Source organism: Mytilus californianus, unplaced genomic scaffold (genome assembly GCF_021869535.1).
Source record: "Mytilus californianus isolate M0D057914Y unplaced genomic scaffold, xbMytCali1.0.p SCAF_57, whole genome shotgun sequence".
In the NCBI taxonomy this organism is placed as follows: domain Eukaryota; kingdom Metazoa; phylum Mollusca; class Bivalvia; order Mytilida; family Mytilidae; genus Mytilus; species Mytilus californianus.
Window position 1 is genome coordinate 553,343 of NW_026262709.1, and position 23,730 is coordinate 577,072.

General features: G+C 32.1%; 1 protein-coding gene across 1 annotated transcript in view; it reads right to left on the reverse strand.

Annotated features, from left to right (window-relative positions):
• Positions 1-1,152: 1,152 nt before the first annotated feature.
• The window catches only part of LOC127703944 (protein slit-like), a 33,305-nt gene continuing 10,727 nt past the window's right edge, over positions 1,153-23,730 (reverse strand). The window contains exons 2-6 of the mRNA XM_052207982.1: positions 23,150-23,221; positions 18,663-18,734; positions 12,693-12,841; positions 10,734-10,787; positions 1,153-1,833 (exon numbers count right to left, since the gene is read on the reverse strand). Of these exons, the coding sequence (XP_052063942.1) occupies positions 1,694-1,833; positions 10,734-10,787; positions 12,693-12,841; positions 18,663-18,734; positions 23,150-23,221 (487 nt within the window). The 3' untranslated portion in view covers positions 1,153-1,693. The remainder of the gene's footprint in view (positions 1,834-10,733; positions 10,788-12,692; positions 12,842-18,662; positions 18,735-23,149; positions 23,222-23,730) is intronic.

A 23,730-nucleotide genomic window follows, 5' to 3' on the forward strand; every position in this document is an offset into this window, starting at 1 on the left:
AGAACATTATTTTAGTTGTACTAAACCGCTTATCAAATATCCACGTTAACATTAGACCACTGAGAAGATATCTTATTTAGTAAACCTAATAAGGAATAATAACTCCAAGGTACATTATAAACAGTGTTCCTTATTTGTTTATTGATTGTTTCTTACTTATTTAACGTTCAATTGAGTGATATGCTCATTATCCAGGGTAAGTTTTATAAATATAGATTCTACCACTGCATCGAGTGTGATACGATATTTATCCACTCGAGACAGTTAAATTTTCAAATTTAAAACGCGAGGCTCGCCGAGCGTTTTAAATATTTAAAATTTAACTGTCGAGAGTTGATAAATATCGTATTACACGAGATTTGGTGGTGGAATCTGTTTCTCTAATGATTTTCAAACAATACGCAGGCAAATTTATTCCTTCTTTTCGAATGATCTGCAAAAAGATGTGTTCGTTCTATGTGACGTCATCAGGCATGGTCGCCTTTTTTCATGCCGTCACAATAGGAAATTCAGAGGAAAGCAAGAAAATTCGACGTCATAATCGGATTTTAACCAATGAAGAACTGAGATCAAACGAACCACACGTTGATTAAATTATTTTTATACAATGGTTGCAGAAAGGGATAAATTGACGAAGAATTAGAGAAATAAAGTTACATAGTAAGTTACGGGAATTTTATTTATGCGCTATATTTTTGCGATGATAAAACAAAGGATCTTGTATGTTTTCTACATTCACTAAAATCATTGTATTTTGTTTGTTGTATGTAGTACTATAGGATATTTGTTTAGGAAAGCGCTCGGGAACAAAATAATCTTATCAAAGCAAATGAAATGGTATTGTTGTTTTAGTTCTGGATTCCTTTGTATAGATTAATTCAAATTTGTACATTCAGACTCTGTTCAAAACAGTTAAGAATATGACTAATCTTAAAAAAACTATACTGTATTTATAAACAAGAAACAACTTTACAAAACTTGTTATCATAAACATTCATTTATAAATCCTACTCAGACGTTACAAGATGTAAAAATCACTTTAATAATTGAATATAAATAGATATGATAAACATGGTAAATAAGTTAAATATTAAAATGTGTGAAATACAAATAAATATGAAATCATTATATTTAAAACAAATGTCTGTTTAAAATCAAATAGTGAAATAAACAATCATAAGATTAAACTGACCCAGTAGTGTTAAACAATGTCCGAATCGTTATTTAAATATCTAATTTTTAAAACAACTCTAACACCATAGTAAAATATTCAATTGCATCATTTCCTGGACATCAATTTGATTACTGCTTATACATTTTAACAATGTTTAAGGAAGTCTACTTTTTCATAAAGGGGATAACATTTCGTGCCTTAATAAAGAATAAAGTTTTTAATTTAATTTTTCAATGTACGTTAAAATTCTCACATTGCTCCTACGTGTTAAATCGACATGGACATTTTTGTTGGCATACACTAAAATAATCATTTTCGATTATATAAAAAAACATGCATTAATTAATTAAAACATTGTTAGCATATTTTGTTTTACAATTGAAATAAGGTAAAGCAATAATAAACGTAGAAAATCATTATAGTATATTACTAACATATACTTTTTAAAAAAGCTTCTCCTGGGTGTCCTTATTATTGCGCATAATGATTTTATTGTTGCCATCACTACCTCTATATCTACTATATTGATGGCTGTACGACTGTTTTTCCGTCCGATGCACTACAAACCTTTCGTATTACTAAGAATGTGATTACACAAATCACTACAACTACAACAGCGCCAGTAACTGTCCCGGCTATAACAGCTGTTTTGTTGTCCTCTGAAAAAAACCGACACAACTAATAAATGTAATATAAAATTGGGTCAACAATGCTCTTCAATTTCGTACTTTTCGTTTGCTTTTTACTTTTTTGATTTGAGCAACACTGATGCGTCTTTTGAAGACGAAACTCGCGTCGGGCGTACAAAATTTGAACCAAAATTTACTACTTATATTCTAATGTTCAAATAGGTAGATTTGTTATTTTATGACAGAAATAACTCATTACTATCGTTGAGAATACATTGGAATTGAACACACACGCTTTTTTTACCTTGTTCATAGACGTGTGTAATATATATATATCAATAGTTTACTTCGAAAGAATAACTTTTTTCAAAGACTGAAAACGCATGATATGTAATGATTCACCAATTTTAGAAGAATATGCTATTCTAATATTGACAAATTCTATGTATTACTTCTATTTTGTGAAAAGGCAAAAACTGGCAAATCGAACCTTTTTTAACCTCATGTTTCATAACTATAAAATACATGAACTCGTTGTTTGTCTTATATGACAGTCAGTTTAATTTTGTACACGTTTGTGTAAGAAGAAATGCAAATTGAACTGTTTTCAGAACACATATATTTTGTTTCCATATATATATAAAAGATTTAATCATCTTTTAATGGTTAAATATTCAACAAATAAAATGTTGACATATTAGTGATAAGATTATTGTTTTATGGTGTTTGTATAGTAAATCAATAGATTTGGTTACTTGTAAAGGAGGTATAGAACATGTGAAAGGAAGGCAGAAAACGCATAACTGAAAAATGGAAGTAGTTTTGTTAATCCTTAAATATATTTTGACTTCAGAGTTGTCATCCCATATAAAAAAAGGAGATGTGGTATGATTGCCAATGAGACAACTATCCGCCAAATTTCAAATGAAGTGGATGTAAGCAATTTAAAAATCTGATATCCTCTACAAAAATCTCTATAAAATAAAATTCGTACAAAATAACTATTTTAGACACCATATTATACACTTTCAATAGCAACTTAAAAACTTTTTGAAATAAAACATGTTAAAATTCATATAAAAGCATATGCTAAGGGAAAAACTGCTAGGCTGAACAACTGTTTTTGTTGCCTTAAGTAAAGACAATAACTTGTGAGCGGCATTGTTCAATGCAATTTTGGATATTAATTAAACAAAAATAAATATTTCAAAGTTTATTTACAAAACATACGTACAGATGTAAGGTAATTGCCTCAAATCAAACCTTTGAAAACATTGTTTATCAGTATGCTTAAGGTAAATAACTTATATTTTTTTACAGTATGATTATAGCATTTATAATATACTTAGTAGTAAATACAGATAAATTGTTTGTGTAATATGGTCAACGGCAGTTGTTCTGTAACAGCTATCCGTGATTATATCGACATCATCTTAAAAACTTTTTGAAGTAATAGAATTTAAGTCTTGTACTTAAATTCAGTTATCACGGTGCGCTGTACCCTATATGTTTTGTTTGGTTATTAGTGAGTTTACGTATACATTTATACCATAATCTCATTGGTGGTTACTGAACCTTTAAATCTGACGTAACGAGCCTTTTTCAATTTGGATCCAAGGAGGAAGGCAGGAGACAATTGAACTCCAATATAAAACCAAAAGAAATTGATAATCTTTAATATTGTCAGGGAGTATTGATAAATATTTAAACCTTTGAAGTATATTTGTTTGTTTTACTAACGCATGTAAAGTGTTTCGTCATAAAGTGACGTTAATTATGAATTATTTTTGAATGTGTGCTGACTGAAATACAAAAGCACATGGCGACCACATGGAAAAAAGAAGCAAAAACAAAAAAATTTCCGAAGATTATTACCAAGTTAATTTATTTGTCTATTGAGTTTTATTTATATATTGGGCACCCTTACTATAGTTGAACACTTACTCATCAGATGTATTGCGCCGATGCCCCACCCCCCCCCCCCCCCACCACCACCACCACCACCACCACCACAATCCCCAATATCCTTCGAATTGTTCCTGTGTGAAATTTATTGGCGTTTTAACCGGTTAGTCGACCGAAAGTTGATCCGACTAACTGTTCAATTTGACAACATTTGATAGATACATTTGATTTTTGTCTATTACTTGGTCGTTGAAATGCAGAGTCTTAGTATCCATCACGCAGGTACTAAATCAGACATTCAATATGGTGATTTACATGTGCAAATTATAATTATTATGTTCTTGCGTGACAACTCTATAAAATAAGATGTGAGGCTATTCTTAAATGCCTCTGCATCATCTTTATTTAATTTTTTTTGTTCAAGTCTTTGATGATACGAGAAAAGAATCTATATTTGTGAGTGTTGGTTGGTGTTCAGATATTTCTGAATTTACCATGGTTTTATATTATCTGGCATATTTATGGCTATTTTATGATGTTATAATTAAAGTGCCTTATGAAACACCAGAGCTTTTTTAGTTTTTGTCTGGTTTCTAATGACGGTAATTCTAATTCCTAAAGTATGGTAGTGACATATATAATGTCTACTGTATTTAATGTTGAATGAAACTCGCTGATCTTTTTTGCACTATTTCAATTTTTTATTTATGAGATTTTCCTGGTATGGATTCCAAGCACTTCTGGCATATACTAAATTTATTCTTTCAATAACCTTATTTCCCTTTCTTTCGGGAGTATATTGATATTTCTTCTCGTTTGCTATTTACAGAAGGAAATGACATTAAATGGAAGTTTCGACAAGTGCGGCAAGCTATAGGAGCTTCATATAAAATTGGTTTAAAATGCTGCTATGCAAATAAATTCCTGGAACACATTCTTATGTTCCCTTGGAATTTTTTTTATATCGACCCATGGTGGTTTTGTTGCTCATGCATAAAGCAGAAGGTAAGTATATATTTTCAACTACTGAAACAGAAGATTGATATAAAAATATATGTATGATTAATTATCTAGCTTGTATAGTTTAAGGTACATAAAATGATTTTTATTTTTTCAGTTATTGACGTCACTTTATAATTTAAGTTTGAAATGTTTTGATTATTGGGTAATATATTTAGCACACAGCTTGGATGCGAACCCCCATTTCATGGCGGTTGACAGTGAAACCAAGGTCTGGTTTCAATGTCAATCTGGCATAATTCGCTGCATCAAAAAACATTTCGTTTTATAAATAGTATCATTCACTACAGATGAACAATGTAAGGGTTTTGATTCCTCACCTGTGTTCCCACGGTGATCCAAATTGTTCTAATCTTATATTCAGTCACCACTATCTGTGGTATTCATTTATATATATATTTGATAGTACGGTTGCCATAATCAGCCATATGCCGGTAACCTCATATTTTCAGATATACAAGTGACAGTTAAATTGCCAGCGATCTGCGGCACATACATACATTTATATTGAGATTACTTATATACAATATGTATAAATTTAAATAATATTAAAGGCTGTGGCCAAATGGGTCAATATCCCTAATGCGCCTCCAATTGAAGAACACAAAAGTTGTGTGTAAACAAAAAATCTCTGTGTAGTGATATTGGACATGTTTCTATTTTTAACAAGTGACTAAGCTTAACCATTTGTGTTGATCTGGAAAGTATAGGACCATAGAATAAATGTGTAAAAACTATGGAGTTATTATATGTATTCAAAGTATTAAATTTTCAAAGAAATTATTGTGTGAAAAAAGGAACTTTTTACCATGAAGAGCCGCATCACGAAAAGATTTTCGAGGTATGCTAATTTACGGAAAAATGAATCACACTTCGTACGCCGAACATTTATCTACATATGTGAAAATGTCTCAGCTTCGAAACGAGCCATCATACATATCCAAGTTTACGATATGGAATGAGCTACAGAAGAAAACGTTACCATTACCGCCTATGGAGAAACAATTGCGCGTATTGCCCCAAATACTGCCAATTTGTCGTTTGGTTTTAACAAGCATCTGGGATAAATAACTATCCAGTAAAGGCAAATGATAAAAATTGTGATCATTACAAACCGGTTATCGTTCGACCTTAACAGTGAGTAAACCCAGTACCGCATAAAAAGTTCGTTTCAGCCGTGGCATTGCAAAAGTTAACTATAATATTAATATCTAAATTTGCAACAATGATATATTTTGTTTGTGAATGCAAATCTTCAATGACAATACTTGTATCTCCATATTTTCAAAGTTCCTTTTTAATTAATTCAGGCCTTGATGAAAAAGATGAAAAGATGATATTTCAAAATAATTATTTATTTTGAGACCTTTAACTTTGGCCAAACAAAAACAAAACCGCTTAATCTGAATGACATGCTGATGGACAGGATCATTGTTTATCAAATCGCTGGAACATCATCAAGTGGGCAAGGCATGAAAATGGTTGGCAAACTGAGATGCACAGAAAGTTATGTAACTTTATCGAAAAATTTTTTTTTTGTACGTAGTTCCTATTCATCTCACTAAAGCAGAAAACTTAACATCAAAAATTTCGAATTAATTCAAAGACACCGTTTTATGCCGACCTAGGGGACAAACCCTCAAGATAGTCATCAAACTGATACATGTATGTAATGATTGTAATGTAACTTTGTAGAAAATACCAAAACTTAACCTTGAGAATTGTTTATAAATTGAAGGTGCATCGTTGACAAAAATGTGGGTTTGATGACAAAAGCACCAAAATTGGCATGGTAGTAGCTCTTGGTGTTTCAAACAATATTAGCTATGGACCCACCTTTCAATATAGCGACTTTTTCCAAAATGGCCGCCAAAAAAGTCAAAATCAAAATATGTCACTTATATAAGGTCAGATTTATGGTCAAATATGTGAAAATGTCTCAGCTTTGAAACGAGCCATCATACATATCCAAGTTTACGATATGGAATGAGCTACAGAAGAAAACGTTACCATTGCCGCCTATGGAGAAACAATTGCGCATATTGCCCCAAATCCGGCAAATTTTGTCGTTTGGTGTTAACAAGCATCTGGGATAAATAACTATCCAGTAAAGGCAAATGATAAAAATTGTGATCATTATAAACCGGTAATCGCTCGACCTTAACAGTGAGTAAACCCAGTACCGCATAAAAAGTTCGTTTCAGCCGTGGCATTGCAAAAGTTAACTATAATATTAATATCTAAATTTGCAACAATGATATATTTTATTTGTGAATGCAAATCTTCAATGACAATACTTGTATCTCCATATTTTCAAAGTTCCTTTTTAATTAATTCAGGCCTTGATGAAAAAGATGAAAAGATGATATTTCAAAATAATTATTTATTTTGAGACCTTTAACTTTGGCCAATCAAAAACAAAACCGCTTAATCTGAATGACATGCTGATGGACAGGATCATTGTTTATCAAATCGCTGGAACATCATCAAGTGGGCAAGGCATGAAAATGGTTGGCAAACTGAGATGCACAGAAAGTTATGTAACTTTATCGAAAATATGTTTTATTGTACGTAGTTCCTATCCATCTCACTAAAGCAGAAAACTTAACATCAAAAATTGCGAATTAATTCAAAGTCACCGTTTTATGCCGACCTAGGGGACAGACCCTCAAGATAGTCATCAAACTGATACATGTATGTAATGATTGTAATGTAACTTTGTACAAAATACCGAAACTTAACCTTGAGAATTGTTTATAAATTGAAAGTGCATCGTTGACAAAAATGTGGGTTTGATGACAAAAGCACCAAAATTGGCATGGTAGTAGCTCTTGGTGTTTCAAACAATATTAGCTATGGACCCACCTTTCAATATAGCGACTTTTTCCAAAATGGCCGCCAAAAAAGTCAAAATCAAAATATGTCACTTATATAAGGTCAAATTTATGGTCAAATTTGGCATGGTAGTAGTGCTGGGTGTTTCAAAAAATATTAGCTATAAATCCGCCTTTAAAAAAATCAATATGGCGGCCTTTTCCAAGATGGCCGCCACAGAATATCAATATAAAAAAAAAATATCCCTTGCTTTAGTTCAAATTTTTCATGTAAGTAGTGCTGAGTGCTTCGAACAATATAAGCTATTGACCCAATATTCAATATTGCGGCTTTACCGTCAGTAAAACTATGCGCACTATAGTACCAAGTGTATGTCACATTTATTAAACATCAAAAGATTTGTGAAGAAAGTACAGAAAATTGTAACTACGGTACCATTCTAGCAGAACAGTAGTCTACAACGAGGGAGAACATGTTATTCCAATATTTAACCTAGACTTAACTAGAATGTATTCTGCTCGACTCGAACAGTTTTCTCTGTGATCAACTGAAAGAGGAAATAGTAATGATCTTAAAAAAACAATAATCTCAGGCTTGCCAGACCATTAAAAAGGCAGGTGCTTGCTTCTTCTGTTTAAACATTTAACATTAAATATGTGGATCCTCCGCGAAACCTGGTGGCTTTACAACAGCAGCCGTGGACTAGATTGTCAACAACAAGAGTTCAACTACATCTAAATAATCGCTATTTAGTACGACAAATTCAATAGTTCAGCATTGTCTTAGTCTCAATTGGCAAATTCGTCATAATCTTTTGCTTTCGAATATATGCATTTCCCTTATAATCCGTGGAACTTTAACCAATATATTATGCGCCAGCACAACTGTTCGTACTTTTGCTATGACTTAGTATATATTTTACTATAGAATAGATATATCCTTAATACTAACCAAATATAACCATGCGTTTCATACTTACATCCAATTATAACCCTTGTATGGACATGCACTCTGTCAATATTGTCTAACCAGAAATATTTCTATGCCAACCTGGTTTAATTAGTCAAGTGTGCATCCTTACATGGTATAAATAAGACAAAATGATAACACAGATGATAATGAAAACATTCAATATGTCCGGACAGCATTTCACGCATGTAGAGCAAAGACAAATGAGAGAATGTTCCTTCTAAGTATATAAAGATTCCATTATACTACTTATTCATTAGTTCTTTGTATTTTTCCATTTACACTATGGCTCCAAGTACCCGTGTGCGATATTATGCCATTTAACTATACAGTTTAAGTGTTGCAAACGTTATTTGAAAATGATAAATATAGATCAAGCCCATGAGTAGAATAACACACTTGTAAAAGGAGAAGGTGGGGCAATCTGATTTACCACCAATATCGCAGAACTACAGCATTTACTAATGTTTTGTCTAGAAATGGCCATAGTAATTGAAAAGTTCAATCCAGCTTTGAAATAATATAACGTGATCTGGTACTCCAAACTATGTTCTACACCAGGAACGGTTTAAAAGCAAAAACACAACATGCTTAACGCATGTGAAAGCTTTAGGCGGGGGAATGTTTCGGCCTTTTACCCAGAGTGTTACTTCGAGTGAATGCGGATGTCATATATCCTATTGGACATTTATCAAAAAGGTTTCAGCATTTTGTAATGAGCTAACAAAATGTGCTTGCCAGATAACACGGATGTCACAGTAAAAGAAAATGCGCGAGGACAATAATGTTATGCACGGTCCTGTTTAAAATTTTGTGGGATAGGCTGTCCTTGAGAAACATTTTGAAAACTGCTGTGAAAATATGTTGTTGTTTAGATAATAAAAAGATAGAGAAGATACCTAGGCACTCAGAAATCATTAGTAAAACAAAACCAGATAAGAACATGAATAAGAAAAGGCAAAATGGACCAACAGCAGTCAAGAAATCACTACACAAAAATAAAAAATTGGGCAACACCAACCCTACTTGTTTATATAGATTGATGAGTAATATCCAGTAATTGGGCATATATCATATAATGTTGAATTTATAAATGTCTATTGTCTAACCCTTAAATCACAAAATTTAAAACATGTAAAAACCATTGATACATTGCAATTATTTTTTAAGCTTGACCGAATGTGAACGTTTGAAATGAAATCAGGTTTTCCATGCACGATATATAAACAGGACTTTCAATGGTTGACAACGGACACTGAAAAAAAGAGCAGGTAAAAAGTAATACAACAAAAATACCCAACTCAAAAGAAAATGCAAAAAGGAAAGTCCCTTAACAATTGGCAAAATCAAAAGCTCAAACACATCAAACGAATGGAAAACAACATTGAAAGCATAAACAATACAAGTACCTTTTCGTCAAATTTAGGGGTTATCGCAGGTGTTCCGGAAGGGTGTGTAGTTTTTGGTCAACTGGATGCACGCGTGATGTTACTCATTGCAAGTACGTGATTAGGTGGCATGGAGAAGTGGAACGTATCCATTATCATTTGTGACTCAGATGGTGCTTAACGGTCAAACAAATTCTGATGGCTCCCTGAAAACTTTCGAATGTTTCCATTTATGGGATCTTTCATTAAATTGTCCTACAAGCAACTTCCATGTATCATGGAAACGCAACCCCTGGAATATTGTATGAACTGCAAAGTGCAGTTCGATGGAAAAAATAAATATCAGCAAAGCCCAGTGTTCTTTTTCACTTTTTGGCGGCCATTTCGAAACCACGCCACATTTTTTATGTGCATGTCCCAAGTCATTGTAGTACATTGGTTGTCGTTGTTTCATGTTTTTCTCATTGTTGAAATTCGATGGACCATTTTTAAGGACTGAATCCAAATAATCGCCGTCCAACCAGAATAAAATATGCTAATAAAACTGCATTTCGATTAACACTGATATACCATTTGTCACTTTGTTTCATCTTCAACTGACATAATCACAAATTTAAGCTGCTGTAGCCAAAACACTACGCACAAGCTTGCTTCCGTTATGTCTTGATAGGTCAGACAAAATGTACTGAATTGAAAAAAGATAAGTGTGTTCCCGTTTTAAGGATGAATTTAAATATATAAGAAAAATTATTAAATACATATAATTATAAAATAACCTTTAAGGTACATTTCTTATTATAGCACTGTACTCACCAGATGTGGAACCAAGGTTTCTGTTGGTAGTATTCAAAGTTTTTGTTTCTGTTGCTGGAAATGTATCTTGTATGTATCAATAATTAAGACTAATGATTTTGATTCACACGCAATAGATATGATAATAAACATAGTTTTGTACATAAACAATGAGACAGAAAACGGACAATGAAATAAGCAACAGTCAGAACTAATAACTCTGAAAGTATGGTTTGATGTTTTAAATCATATTCAAAGCTGTAATTTTAGACATTTTATGGCAAATTATGTGAACATAATTACATCAAAAATCAGATGACGCTTTTTTATTAACTAAGCAGTGTGTCAAAAACTAAAATGTGCACCAAATCCACGAAATTTGTGATTTATGTGTGATTCTACCAAAGCATCTGAAGGTTCGAGTTGCAATACAACAAGAAAAAACTTTTCTAAATGTTTTTAGATAAAGAACAGTAACCGATCATCCGTTTGTATTGCTCTATCATTTGACCGGATTCTCTGTCAGTTGACTGATAATGCATGCTTGTGTGTTATTTCAACCATTAATCAATAATCGATTCATCGATGCCAGCACGATTCAAATGATACATTTACTCGGAAAATTATCAGTTGATAAGTTAATGTATGATTTTACCAAACTTAGGTTACAGGTATATTGTGCAGGGTGAACGATAGACGGCTCTCATTAGTTATCTCCGTTTAAGTCCCTAGATATGGATATTTACATACCCTGAGTACTTCATTACACCACGAGGCTAACAAGAATATAAAACGTAGATAACGAATTTATCACCGATCTTAGTCAAAATCGCCGTTTTTAGAGAAATTCAGACACAATGAGTAACGATGAAGCATAGTATCTTATTAAAAAAAAAAGAGGTTTGATAAAATAGGACAAGCTGAAAAATATGTTTACGGGTCTAAGGTGCCTCAATAACGAGTGATACTAGACTAATCAAATGTGGCGCTTCAAATCTAGAACGCAATTGATGCGATATTTGTTTCAACTAAGAATAAAGTCATCATGTAGAAAATACCATCCTAGGTTAGACAAATGGTTTGGTACCGGCATACATGTTTAAACCCACCACATTCTGTATGTGCCTGTCCCAAGTCAGGAGCCGGTAATTCAGTGGTTGTCGTTTGCTGCTGTTTATCATAAAATTAAGAATGTTAAATGGGGAATGTGTCAAAGAGACAATAACCAGACCAAAGAGCAAAAAACAGCCCAAGGCATACTTGTTTTTCATTCATTCGTTTTCCTTAACTCAAATCCACCCTTTGTACCTTATCTATTTTTGTTATTGGTACACTTATTTCCATTGAGTAATGTGTTTGCATCAATTTTTAGTTAGATGAGTTTTAAACTTTGTATGATGATGAAAAAAAAGAGAATAATAATAATAACAATAATATTAATAATAATAATAATAATGATAATAATACTAATAAAAATAATAATGATAATAATACTACTACTACTAATAATAATAATAATAATAATAATGGTACTACTACTACTACTACTACTAATTATAATAATAATAATAATGGTACTACTACTACTACTACTAATAATAATAATATTATAAGTTACTATAATAATAATAATAATTATAATAATAATAGTAAAATACTAATAATCATAACATATTTTTGTGTTGTTTTTAACTTTGTAACTAGATACTTTCCGGTTGTACTCTGAAAAAGATTTTTAAGATAAACCCATATTTTGAAATTAACTATTCTAATTATAACTGTTCTGTATCATGTGTCTATTACCTCGCTGCCATTAAGATATTCGTCATCACTTTATTAATCAATTAGTGCCACACATGTGAAATATACAAACTAAAACAAACATACAACATAGTATATACAGGTTGAGTTCGGTATTTTGGTTGTTTTACTTTTTGAACAGTTTCTTTTTCAAATTATTATTTATTTTTAGTATCGTACCTGTGCAATCGGTGAAATCAAAGTTAACTACCGTTATTTTTGTCCCATTACACGTTGCACCTGCATTCCCATAAGTCTGATTTTGAAGAAATAACTTTAGTTGTGACATTTCACAGTTGCTGCAGTTCAGTGGATTCTGAGACAAATCCCTTTAAAAAAGACAATACATTTAAACTTTGAATTAATTCTTTTCACAGCGTTTATGGAGCGTTAACATTATCCATGCATCATAGTTTGTGAATAATTTTATAAATCAATCAATCAATCAATCTACATACCCATTATTGCAAAGAGATTGCTTTTACACGAAGATAACATAGTAACCGAAAGTAACACTTCGGTTTAACATACTGTTCTACTTCAAATAATTCAACAAATTGAATGTACAACTGCTTTCACAGTATTTACTCTTAATCAATAAATATAATACAAGAGCGCCTTAACAATGTGTACTTTAAAACATTTAAAGATTAAATTATGTAGGGAGAAGTGTATGTTTAGCCATTTTATTATTGATTCTTGTTAAATGATAGAATTCATGCGGTTCACATCTATGTTAAATCACTCGAAAATTGAATTAAAATATTACAAAATATCGTGATCAATTAAATAAATAGCCAAAAGTAAAATCACAAAAGAACCGAACTCTGAGGAAAATTCAAAACGGAATGTCCCTTATCAAATGTCAAAATCAAAAGCTCAAACACAAAAAACGAATGGATAACAACTGGTGCAGTCATTTTTTTATGTAGATAATGGTGGATTAAATCTGGTTTTATAGCTAGCTAAAGCTCTTGTTTGTATGACAGTCGCATTAAATTCCATAATATTGACTACGATGTGTGTGCAAAACAAACAGACATTATAGATAAAAATGTCAAAAATTGTACAACAGTCAACATTGTGTTATAATCTTAATCACTATAAAAACAAACAAATATGTAACAAAGAAACAAAAAAGGGCACATAGACAAAGCACATCAGCAAAAATGAAAGACAAAATTTTACCATGGCAAAATAACCCAATGACGGGATGTACAAGTACCGAGCCACGTGAAATGCATATAAAAAAAAATACACTAAATAGTAAAAGTAGTATTCAAAAAGACAAATAAAATAATACTATAACATGTTATTGATATGATAAACAACGTCAGTTCCCAGAATCTATACTTTAAGACCATCGTGTATTATTTGTGAAGTTGCTACGGAATATTTATCAACAAGGTCTTGGTATCTTTCGACGAAATTTTTTCGAAAAAGGACGAGACATTCTTTGACATACTCCTAGTTCATCAACTTTCTGCTCAGGCACTGATAGAAAAATCGAAGGTATGACACTCAGTATAAATATACCACTTTTGCAATTTTTGTTTGCCAATTAGAAAGCAGCATGTCCGTAATTAAAATTGTAAATTTTAGACTGTAGAGGATACATGTAAGTATAGTTTAGTGCTTAAATGATGCTACAAAAAGCAAAAAAACAGATAAATAACTTGTATTTTAAAACTATCCGCATCACGAACGTTTGGTACAATATTATAGGTTGCACATCTGTAAATATAGCCAATGCAATTTCCCATAGGAACAAATTGTACGGCTTTAACTGTGTCATTTTTACTAAAAAGTTTCGTAAACAAATATATCCCAGAATGGAAAGTTTATATGCACTACTATTTTTTTCAAAGGTCAAATCATAGGGCTGCGAGGCATATTTTCAACATTGATATGACTCGAACTTCTAAGAGTATAAACGTATACTGTGATTCTGTACTACCCCTCCCTTCATATTGGGTCTTCTTCAAAATTCAATTTTGCCGCTATCCATATGTATTTATACTGGTAACATTCCTCAGTTGTGTTTCTACGAGATGAAGAATAGAGATCATATCTGGAAACCAGTAGGTAAACAAAACAAAACATCTATGAATATTAAATTTTTCCCCAAAAGAGGCGTGGTTTGTGAAACAGCTGTATTCACAAAATGCAACCAATAGTAGTCGACATTCAGTGTACTCAACCTGCGACAAATATCATGTGTATATGTACGTATATTTGAAAACTTTTGTAACTGCTTTGAAATTGCTACAGTAGAGTATTTTTGTTAGCATTTATAACGGCATTTTGATTTTGAAAATGAAACCGCGTGCTAAATTTACATGCAAAGAGTTATATTTGTATAGAAAGTTTTTGTATATCGATTTATTTAAATGTAAAAGATCAATTTACCTATTAAATCTTATTTTACACATTACGAACAGGCAATATCTTCATGAGAATGTTCAATCAAGTTATGTTTCAGAAGGTATGATATTTGAATAAAAAAAAACATTCACATTGTTAAGAACAATCTTATTTTCCTTTCATATTTTTCCAACTATTCAACTCAGGTGAGTTTGAAGGGTAGACAAATCCTGCTCCACTTACGCTACCATCTGTATCTTTGTTACGAATCAGTCAATAAAATGTCATGTAATTTATACATTAAACAGTTTTTGACAACATCAGTTATCCTCTCACAAAAGATATTGATGATCCGACTATAGAAACACTTTTAAAGAATGACAATAACTTTTTTGGAAAATTCAGTTAGTCAGAATGATCAATCCATCCGATCCGTCCGATTAATCAAAACGATTTGTATTCTTATAAGTCTGACTGATTAATGACGTGACTGATCGATGACAGATTGCTAATTGCTAGCTGATCGCTAAAATAGTAACGCCGAAGATTTCAAATACTGTTCTTCAAACCATTATTTATAATACTTTGTTACTCATTACGCACGCATGTAAGCAGCTGAATTTATGATATATCTGGTTGAAAACCTGTGTAACCTATTGAATATCTTCTGACTTATGATTAAAACAAATACTCAGTATCAAGAAGGACATTAGGTAAGGTTGTTAATAAAAGAACTTTCCACCAGAAACTAAATGACGTAGATGGTAGCAACTGTTGGTTACCGTACGGTCTCGAACAATGAGCAAAATCCATATCACATAGCAAGCTATGAAAGACTCGACATAACAAAATGAAAAGAAAAGCTAATCAGGAAAACCTATAGTCAAATTATGTACAAAAACAATGCATACAGAATGTGGCCGCTCCAACCTTTCCCTAACCTAGGGCAGTGGTGTTACAGCCAAACTATAAACATTAGTGAAAAATGTTGACTTTTATGATCGATACAAAGCCCCCAAAATAGCTTACTCATAGTTGCTGAAAGCTAATTCCTAGCCAATAGCAATTAATGTTCCTAAAACATCCTTGTATTGAAGGTTTTAAAAGTTGCCCAAAATACCGCCCTCTGTGATAATTGATCCTTTTGCTTTTCTGTGTTAAAATAGCAGATCGATAATTGTCAATATCAGGAAGACAATAATTTTCCATAACTTAAGAAGGCGTATGTAAAACTCGAATATGATCTGAATACAGTAACAAATAGGTCTTTTCCAAGTCGAACTTAATTACATTTTGAAGTCATGTTGAAATACCAACATGGCCTTGCTCCGAAATCGTTGGCAAAATTGAAATCCGTGATCTGCGTTAAGCTGTTGCATGATATAAAAGAACTAGAAACGATGCTGCTTTTCTGTTTAAGAAAATTTAAACGTGATCAGGATTGTAATCTTGTCACATATGAATTCAAATTACTAGTAATATATTGAAAAAATGAATAGGTTCCTAACCCGGGAAAGATTCCATATGCTCAGGAATAACATTCACACAACCAATTGTATTGCACAAGATGCGCATTTCGACAATTGATGTCTCTTCAATGATGTTCGAGTCTAAAACGTAATACAAACGTTAAAGTAAGAGCTGACAAAAGCAAAAAGGATCAAAAGTAAAGTTAAACTCGGTCAAGGAATCGAAGCTATGCATGAAGGGTATTTCTCTTTCGCTAGATTAATTTGAAGTCATGTTTTATATAAATAACTTACGTACCATTTACCGGCATTTGTGTTTTAATAGCTTATAGGGAAAACAGTATTCATTCGAATATTGAAACGCTATTGTTCTATTTACATTGCGAGGTAGAGTTTTGTGGACAGCCGTTTTTTTTTTTTTGTTTTTTTTTTTTTGTATTGGTCATGGTGATATCTTAGTCTCTTTGATTTGTGATTGGAGATTGTTCCACTGAAATTCTTTTTTACTTTTAAGACACTTATTACAGAAAGGAGAACACAGCAATTTTACTCATGCTGTGAATAAAGTTTAAGGGGAATTCTTTTAACTCTGATTTTAGGACCCAAATAAAACAGTTGGATTTCTAAACCAACTAGTTCTGCCTTGCGATTTTCCTTCCCGACTTTTTTAAGTTGAAAAATAAAGCTGAAATAATAAACACCAATCTTCTTTAAAATCAAAATAAAGTAATACAATCGACATAAAATCGCTGCAAAATCAAATAAAGAGGACATGCAAAGAAAATCTACGGAAATAGGTCAATTTGGTTACGTTCACATACATGTACAACTAATTCGAATTAAAAATTTGGGCTCGTAGTCGTCAAAATATATATCTATCTTTCATCAAAAGTTTGAGTAACCGTATGTATTTGTAACATGCAGTTAAAAAATTTTGTTAGCAATCAGCAACATCAAAAGTGCTATGTTTTGTCAGATTAAGCCTTCTGAGGAAGTATAATTATAACTAGAATTAATGAAAATAACTTTTATTTTCATATTGATTTTTCTTTATTAACCTATTAAGGGACGTTCGATGAATGGGCCGAAGGCTGGCAGTTTGACATCCAATGGGAAATTAAATGCATATTCAGGACGAGAACATGATAATGTGATATGAATATAGCACCTGCTTTGTGCAGAGTCGTATTTTTAAACGTGCTAGGTCAAATGGTAACTGTCAGCAGAAAAAAACATGTCACTCTACGCGGAAACTTTTGTCTGACCCCGAGCCGACCAGTCTTTGCTATTACTCCTAAATGCCCCAGACTAGGCAAAGAATCATCAAATATCAATGTTCAAGTCTTTGATTTGTCCAGGCCTTGGATCGATACGACTAGCTCCGACTACCCATTAAAAGGAAGCTACCGCAAACACGCGAAGCCAACGACTTGAACGCACGATGAGATTAATGACGGTTAAATCATCCAAGAACACAAGTTTTATAATTATTAAGAAAAACACTTCAAAGGTAGGAAAATTATTTTAAATTTCACTTTTCATTAATGTATTTTGTATTTATTTGTGTGTATATTTTTATTCCTTTTTATGGGTAACTTCATATGAATAAAGTCTTATTCAATGTTGACTATTAAACTACAAACCAAATAATATAAAAAAGTCGAAAGAGTGTTTCTTTTAGACGAGCTGTTATATAATACATACTGAAATATCAAACTTTAAGTAAGAAGTGATAAAAAGCGATGTTTCGCAGATGGCGATATTTTGGGCAACTGCATGGGTTGTTATGATTGGCTGTTCAATTAGCACTAAGCGTGATTGTAGTAAATAGATATTGTCAAAAACTTCTTTAGCATTACAAACGGATTTTTTTTGGTTACAGGTGATTAACGGTTGAATCACAAAGAATTTCACTCAGTTTTATCATTTTTACTGGAATTTCTGGGAAAAGATGCTGTCTATGACAAGGATGTTCCAAATATCTCAAAGTCTGCATAATAAATGTTAATCTCTCTTCTTAAAGTTTTCCTTATTTACTTACATTATTTTATTATAAAAAGACAGAATATGCAATAATATTGAAGTCTTGAAAACTATGAAAGTTTTCGTCCTTGACCTTTGATCATGATTTCACAGAAAATGCACCGTACGAATGTTGTACGAACGGGCAAACAGAAATAATCAGCTTTCAAATGATTGTTTTAAGTCGTGCATTAAGAATCAAACTATGTGGTTAATGTCACTCCACTATAACCATTGGCAATGCTTTTTAGGTTCATATAACATGTATAAGTCAATAATATGTAAATATACTTACAAGTATATAAGAGCCGCCAGCCCTTGGAATATCATTACATTAAGATCAGTTATTTGATTGCGATATAGGTACCTAAAAAATAAAAAAATTACAATGCAATGCTGCATCCCCATTCTGATCTTGATAAAAAACAAACAAATTTATGCAAATAAATGTACAGCCCTTGGATGGTGAAAACTTCCCAAAATAACGTGTATGGTGTAATGGTGCAATGGCATATGGTGCAATGGTAGAAGGTGTATGGTGTTATGGTGTATGGTGTAAGGGGAATGGTGTAATGGTGTAACGTGCGATCGGGAATGGTGTGAATGAATGGTGTACGACATATTAAAACTTTGCAAAACATTGATAAGAATTGATTTTTAATTGTATACATTAATTTACAATATTGTGATCAAAATTCGGTTTTTATTAAAAATAAATAATTTTGTAGTCGCACGCTTTCTTTGAAATTAAATTGCATTATGGTGTAATGTGTAAGTCGTGGGAAGTTTAGACAACCCAAGGACTGTTAAATAATAAACTACAATCTTGTTTAACTTAAAAAAAAAAGTAATACAATCGACAAAAAAAAAAAAAAAAAAAAAAAAAAACCGCTACAAAATAAAATAAAGAGGACACAAAAAAAAAACCCAAACAAACCGAACATAGGTCAATTTGGTAACGTTCACATACATATACACATAATTCGAAGTCGTGATAAATTTAACAGCAATTTTCAATTTTCACAGCTGTCTAATATTTTACCTACAATTGAAATAAGTTGTAACTATTCGTATATATATATATATATAAAATTGAGAATGGAAATGGGGAATGTGTCAAAGAGACAACAACCCGACCATAGAACAGACAACAGCAGAAGGTCACCAACAGGTCTTCAATGCAGCGAGAAATTCCCGCACCCGGAGGCGTCCTTCAGCTGACCCCTAAACAAATATATATACTAGTTCAGTGATAATGAACGCCATACTAAACTCCAAATTGTACACAAGAAACTAACATTAAAATAATACAAGACTAACAAAGGCTAGAGGCTTCTGACTTGGGACAGGCGCAAAAATGCGGCGGGGTTAAACATGTTTATGAGATCTCAACCCTCCCCCTATACCTCTAGCCAATGTAGAAAAGTAAACGCATAACAATACGCACATTAAAATTCAGTTCAAGAGAAGTCCGAGTCTGATGTCAGAAGATGTAACCAAAGAAAATAAACAAACGACAATAATACATAAATAACAACAGACTACTAGCAGTTAACTGACATGCCAGCTCCAGACTTCAATTAAACTGATTGAAAGATTATGTCTTCATCATATGAATATCAGGCACAATCCTTCCCGTTAGGGGTTTAGTATCATACCATCATAACATATATGAGAAGAACATAACCCGTGTCATGCCAACAACTGGTTTAAAAAAAAAATGTGTTTAGTGCCGATGCAAAGACCCTATAAGTGAATCAATATTAACGCCAAAATACGCAATCTTTAATGACCTGACAACAGTATCGTAACTATATCCCTTCTTAATAAGTCTATATATATATCTTACGTGTGCATGCATTCCTTTCAGTATGCAAATATTGCAGTCAAATAGGAACATATAACCTCCTGGAAGTCACCTTATACTTAAACGCCACTCTGGATTTCTTAATACCTCTGATGAAAATATCATTTAGCAGCAAAGCCAAGTAAAATTGGGCTCGTAGTCGTCAAAATATATATAATAGATATAAGAAGATGTGGTATGAGTGCCAATGAGACAACTCTCCATCCAAGTCAAAATTTATATAAGTAAACCATTATAGATCACAGTACGGTCTTCAACACGGAGCCTTGGCTCACACCGAACAGTAAGCTATAATAGGCCCCAAAAATTACTAGTGTAAAACCATTCAAACGGGAAAACCAACGGTCTTAAGGATGATCCAAATATCTCAAAGTCTGCATAATAATTGTTAATCTCTCTTCTTAAAGTTTTCCTTATTTACTTACATTATTTTAATATTAAAAAAAGACAGAATCTGCAATAATATTGAAGTCTTAAAAAACTATGAAAGTGTTCGTCCTTGACCTTTGATCATGATTTTACAGAAATTGCACCGTACGAATGTTTTACGACCGGGAAAACAAAAAGATGATCAGCTTTCGATTTTTATTTTAGCCGTGACAGTGCATTAAGAATTAAATCATGTGGTTAATGTCACTCCACTATAACCATTGACGATGATGTTTAATATAAATATGAAGATGTGGTATGAGTGCCAATGAAACAACTCTCCATCCAAGTCACAATGTATAAAAAGTTAACATCTTATAGTTCAAAGTTCGGCCTTCATCACGGAGCCTTGGCTCACACCGAACAGCAAGCTATAAAGGGCCCCAAAATGACAAGTGTAAAACAATTCAAACAGGAAAACCAACGGTCTAATCTGTATAAAAAACGAGAAACGAGAAACACCTATGAACCACACCAACAAACTACAACCACTGAACAACAGGCTCCTGACTTAGGACAGGTGCATAAAAACGCCGCGGGTTTAAACGTTTTCACAGGCGCCATCTTTCCCCCTAACCTAAGACAGTAGTATAACGTTACAACATAAAAAGACGCACTATAGAATATCAATTGAAATGGCTTAACTCGATCAAAAAGACATTTAAACAAAAACAGGTAAACATACACTGAACGAATAAGTTTGATCTATAACACAATATAAATACAATATTAAAACGTAGGTGCCTATATAACATAGACGTTACAGGTAGTGATAAAAAAGAAGTAGGAGTAGTGTCAAAAACCCAACTCTAACCTGGGACAAAAAACCATTCGAAAAGTATACAAATTTAGTTATGTTTTAATTTGTTGATGACGAAATCGATGTTAGTGCCAATGTAAACAATATTCAAAGATCTTATTACAACATTAATAAGAAAACATTTACTAATAAGTTTGTTTAGAAATCGATGAGTTTACAGGGATCACATAGTGATTTCCACGCTTTTTGTACAATATTACCGTAAAATTTAGGATGTAAAATACCGTTTTTAATAAGTTTTTTTACAGCCAAATTTACTAATCAAATCTTTGTATCTATGAAAGAATTTAGTAAATGTTTTAAGTAATTCGTGGTAACTAAATCCCTGACTTAATAATTTACCAGTGATACATTGATAACGTTCGTTAAATTCTAGGAAATCATTACACCCACGGGTATTACGAACGAGTTAAAATAAATAAGCACCATATGATGGAGCCAAAGGGACATCGACGTCTGAAAAAGGAAAATTAGAAATAGGGACTGAAAAATCGTCTCTTTTGTCGTAAATTTTAGCATGGAGTTTCCCTTTAGAAATTGAAATGTCTAAATCTAGAAAAGGACAACTTCTGCTGTTTATGTTAGATTTATTTTAAGTAAGTCCCTTTGGGTAAATTTCGGTAGTATATTTAGAGAACTCTGGATTATTTAACGAAGTAATATAATCAAGATAACGGGAGGTATTGTTGAATGTGTCAACCAAATGTAAAAAATGACGAGTCTTTACTGAGTTTGGCCATAAACTGTGATTATAGCAATACAGCAATAAATCTGCTACTAAAGGGGCGTAATTAGTGTCCATAGGAATACCTACTACCTGTCGATACACCTTATCGCCGAAACGTACATATATGTTGTCCAGGAGTTAAACTTGTTACAGCAAATAAATTTGCAATGAGATTTTTCAAAAGACCATTTAATTAAATATGAAAACTTGATGAGATTGTGTGGAAGTGTAATGTAGAGAGTAGAAAAATCATAACTGTCAACAGAATTAAAAGGACCATCAAAAGCACGTATTTTATCTAAAATCTCTTAAGAATTTTTAACACTCCAAAAATAATTAATACCATTATTTTCATAAACTTTATTACAAAAGTTAATAACAAGTTCTTTGATAGTAGTAAACGAGGTAGTCAGAAGCACTGAATGATTAGTAGTAGAACACTTACTAGATGCAGAGATGAAACAAACTTTAAATAATTATTGTGTGTGTAATTTATGTAACCAGTACATAGTCGGGACTTTCAAATGTTCGGAAGAGGCTTTTACCTGCGTAGTGGCAGTGATATGCTTGTTTACACTTTGACTCTCTGAGGTTCAAATATATGCTAATGATGTTTATAAAGTATATCAGTCAAAAGTGTGTTCGATTCAGCTACTTAATTATTTATTATTAAAATAACATAATCCTCAATCGATATTTAGCACAACGGTTTCTTTTGACCTTCTTAAACAATAAATTTGGGAAAGTAATATTGGTAACGAAATGTATTCCTTACTATGAAAGTTGTAATTTTTGTCCTAAAATTTCAATAAACAAAAGAAATACCTTCTCAAAATGAAAATTTATATGAAATATGGATAAAAGATGAGAATAAATATAATGCGACAGCATACCACCAACAGATGGCGGTGTTATTTTTGTTGGAATAAATATACTTACAAGCGTTTAAGAGCCGCCATGCCTTGGAATGCATTTACATTAATCTCTGTAATTTGATTGTCATTCAGATGCCTGAAAATAAAAAAAATAAAAATACTGCTACATCTCCATTCTGATCTTCATAAAAAGACAAACAAATTTACGATGCATAAAGAAAGCTCCTGAAGATGATATCAATCTGTTTTAAAATATGTTAATTAATTGCATATGACGCAAAGACATAAACGAAAATAGACATGCCTATATTCCAAAAATAATCGATTGTAATGAGTAAACATTTTAAACTTCAAAACCTTGGATTTTTTCACTGCTACATTGTTGATGTTTTGGATATAACCACAATTATAAACGTGATCATAAGGACAAAAAATAGATGTATACCAGTGTAGACAGACTTTAGTCTGTTTACATGTAATGTACTATTATAATATTTATTTATGTTTTCTCTGTGCTGAGTGTTCTATCGTTTGCTTTTGCTGTATTCCTGTCACATAATGTTGTCATGTTATCGGTATTTTTAACATTGCCATATAAGCGGGAGGCTTGGCTAGCCATAAAACCAGGTTCAATCCATCATTTTT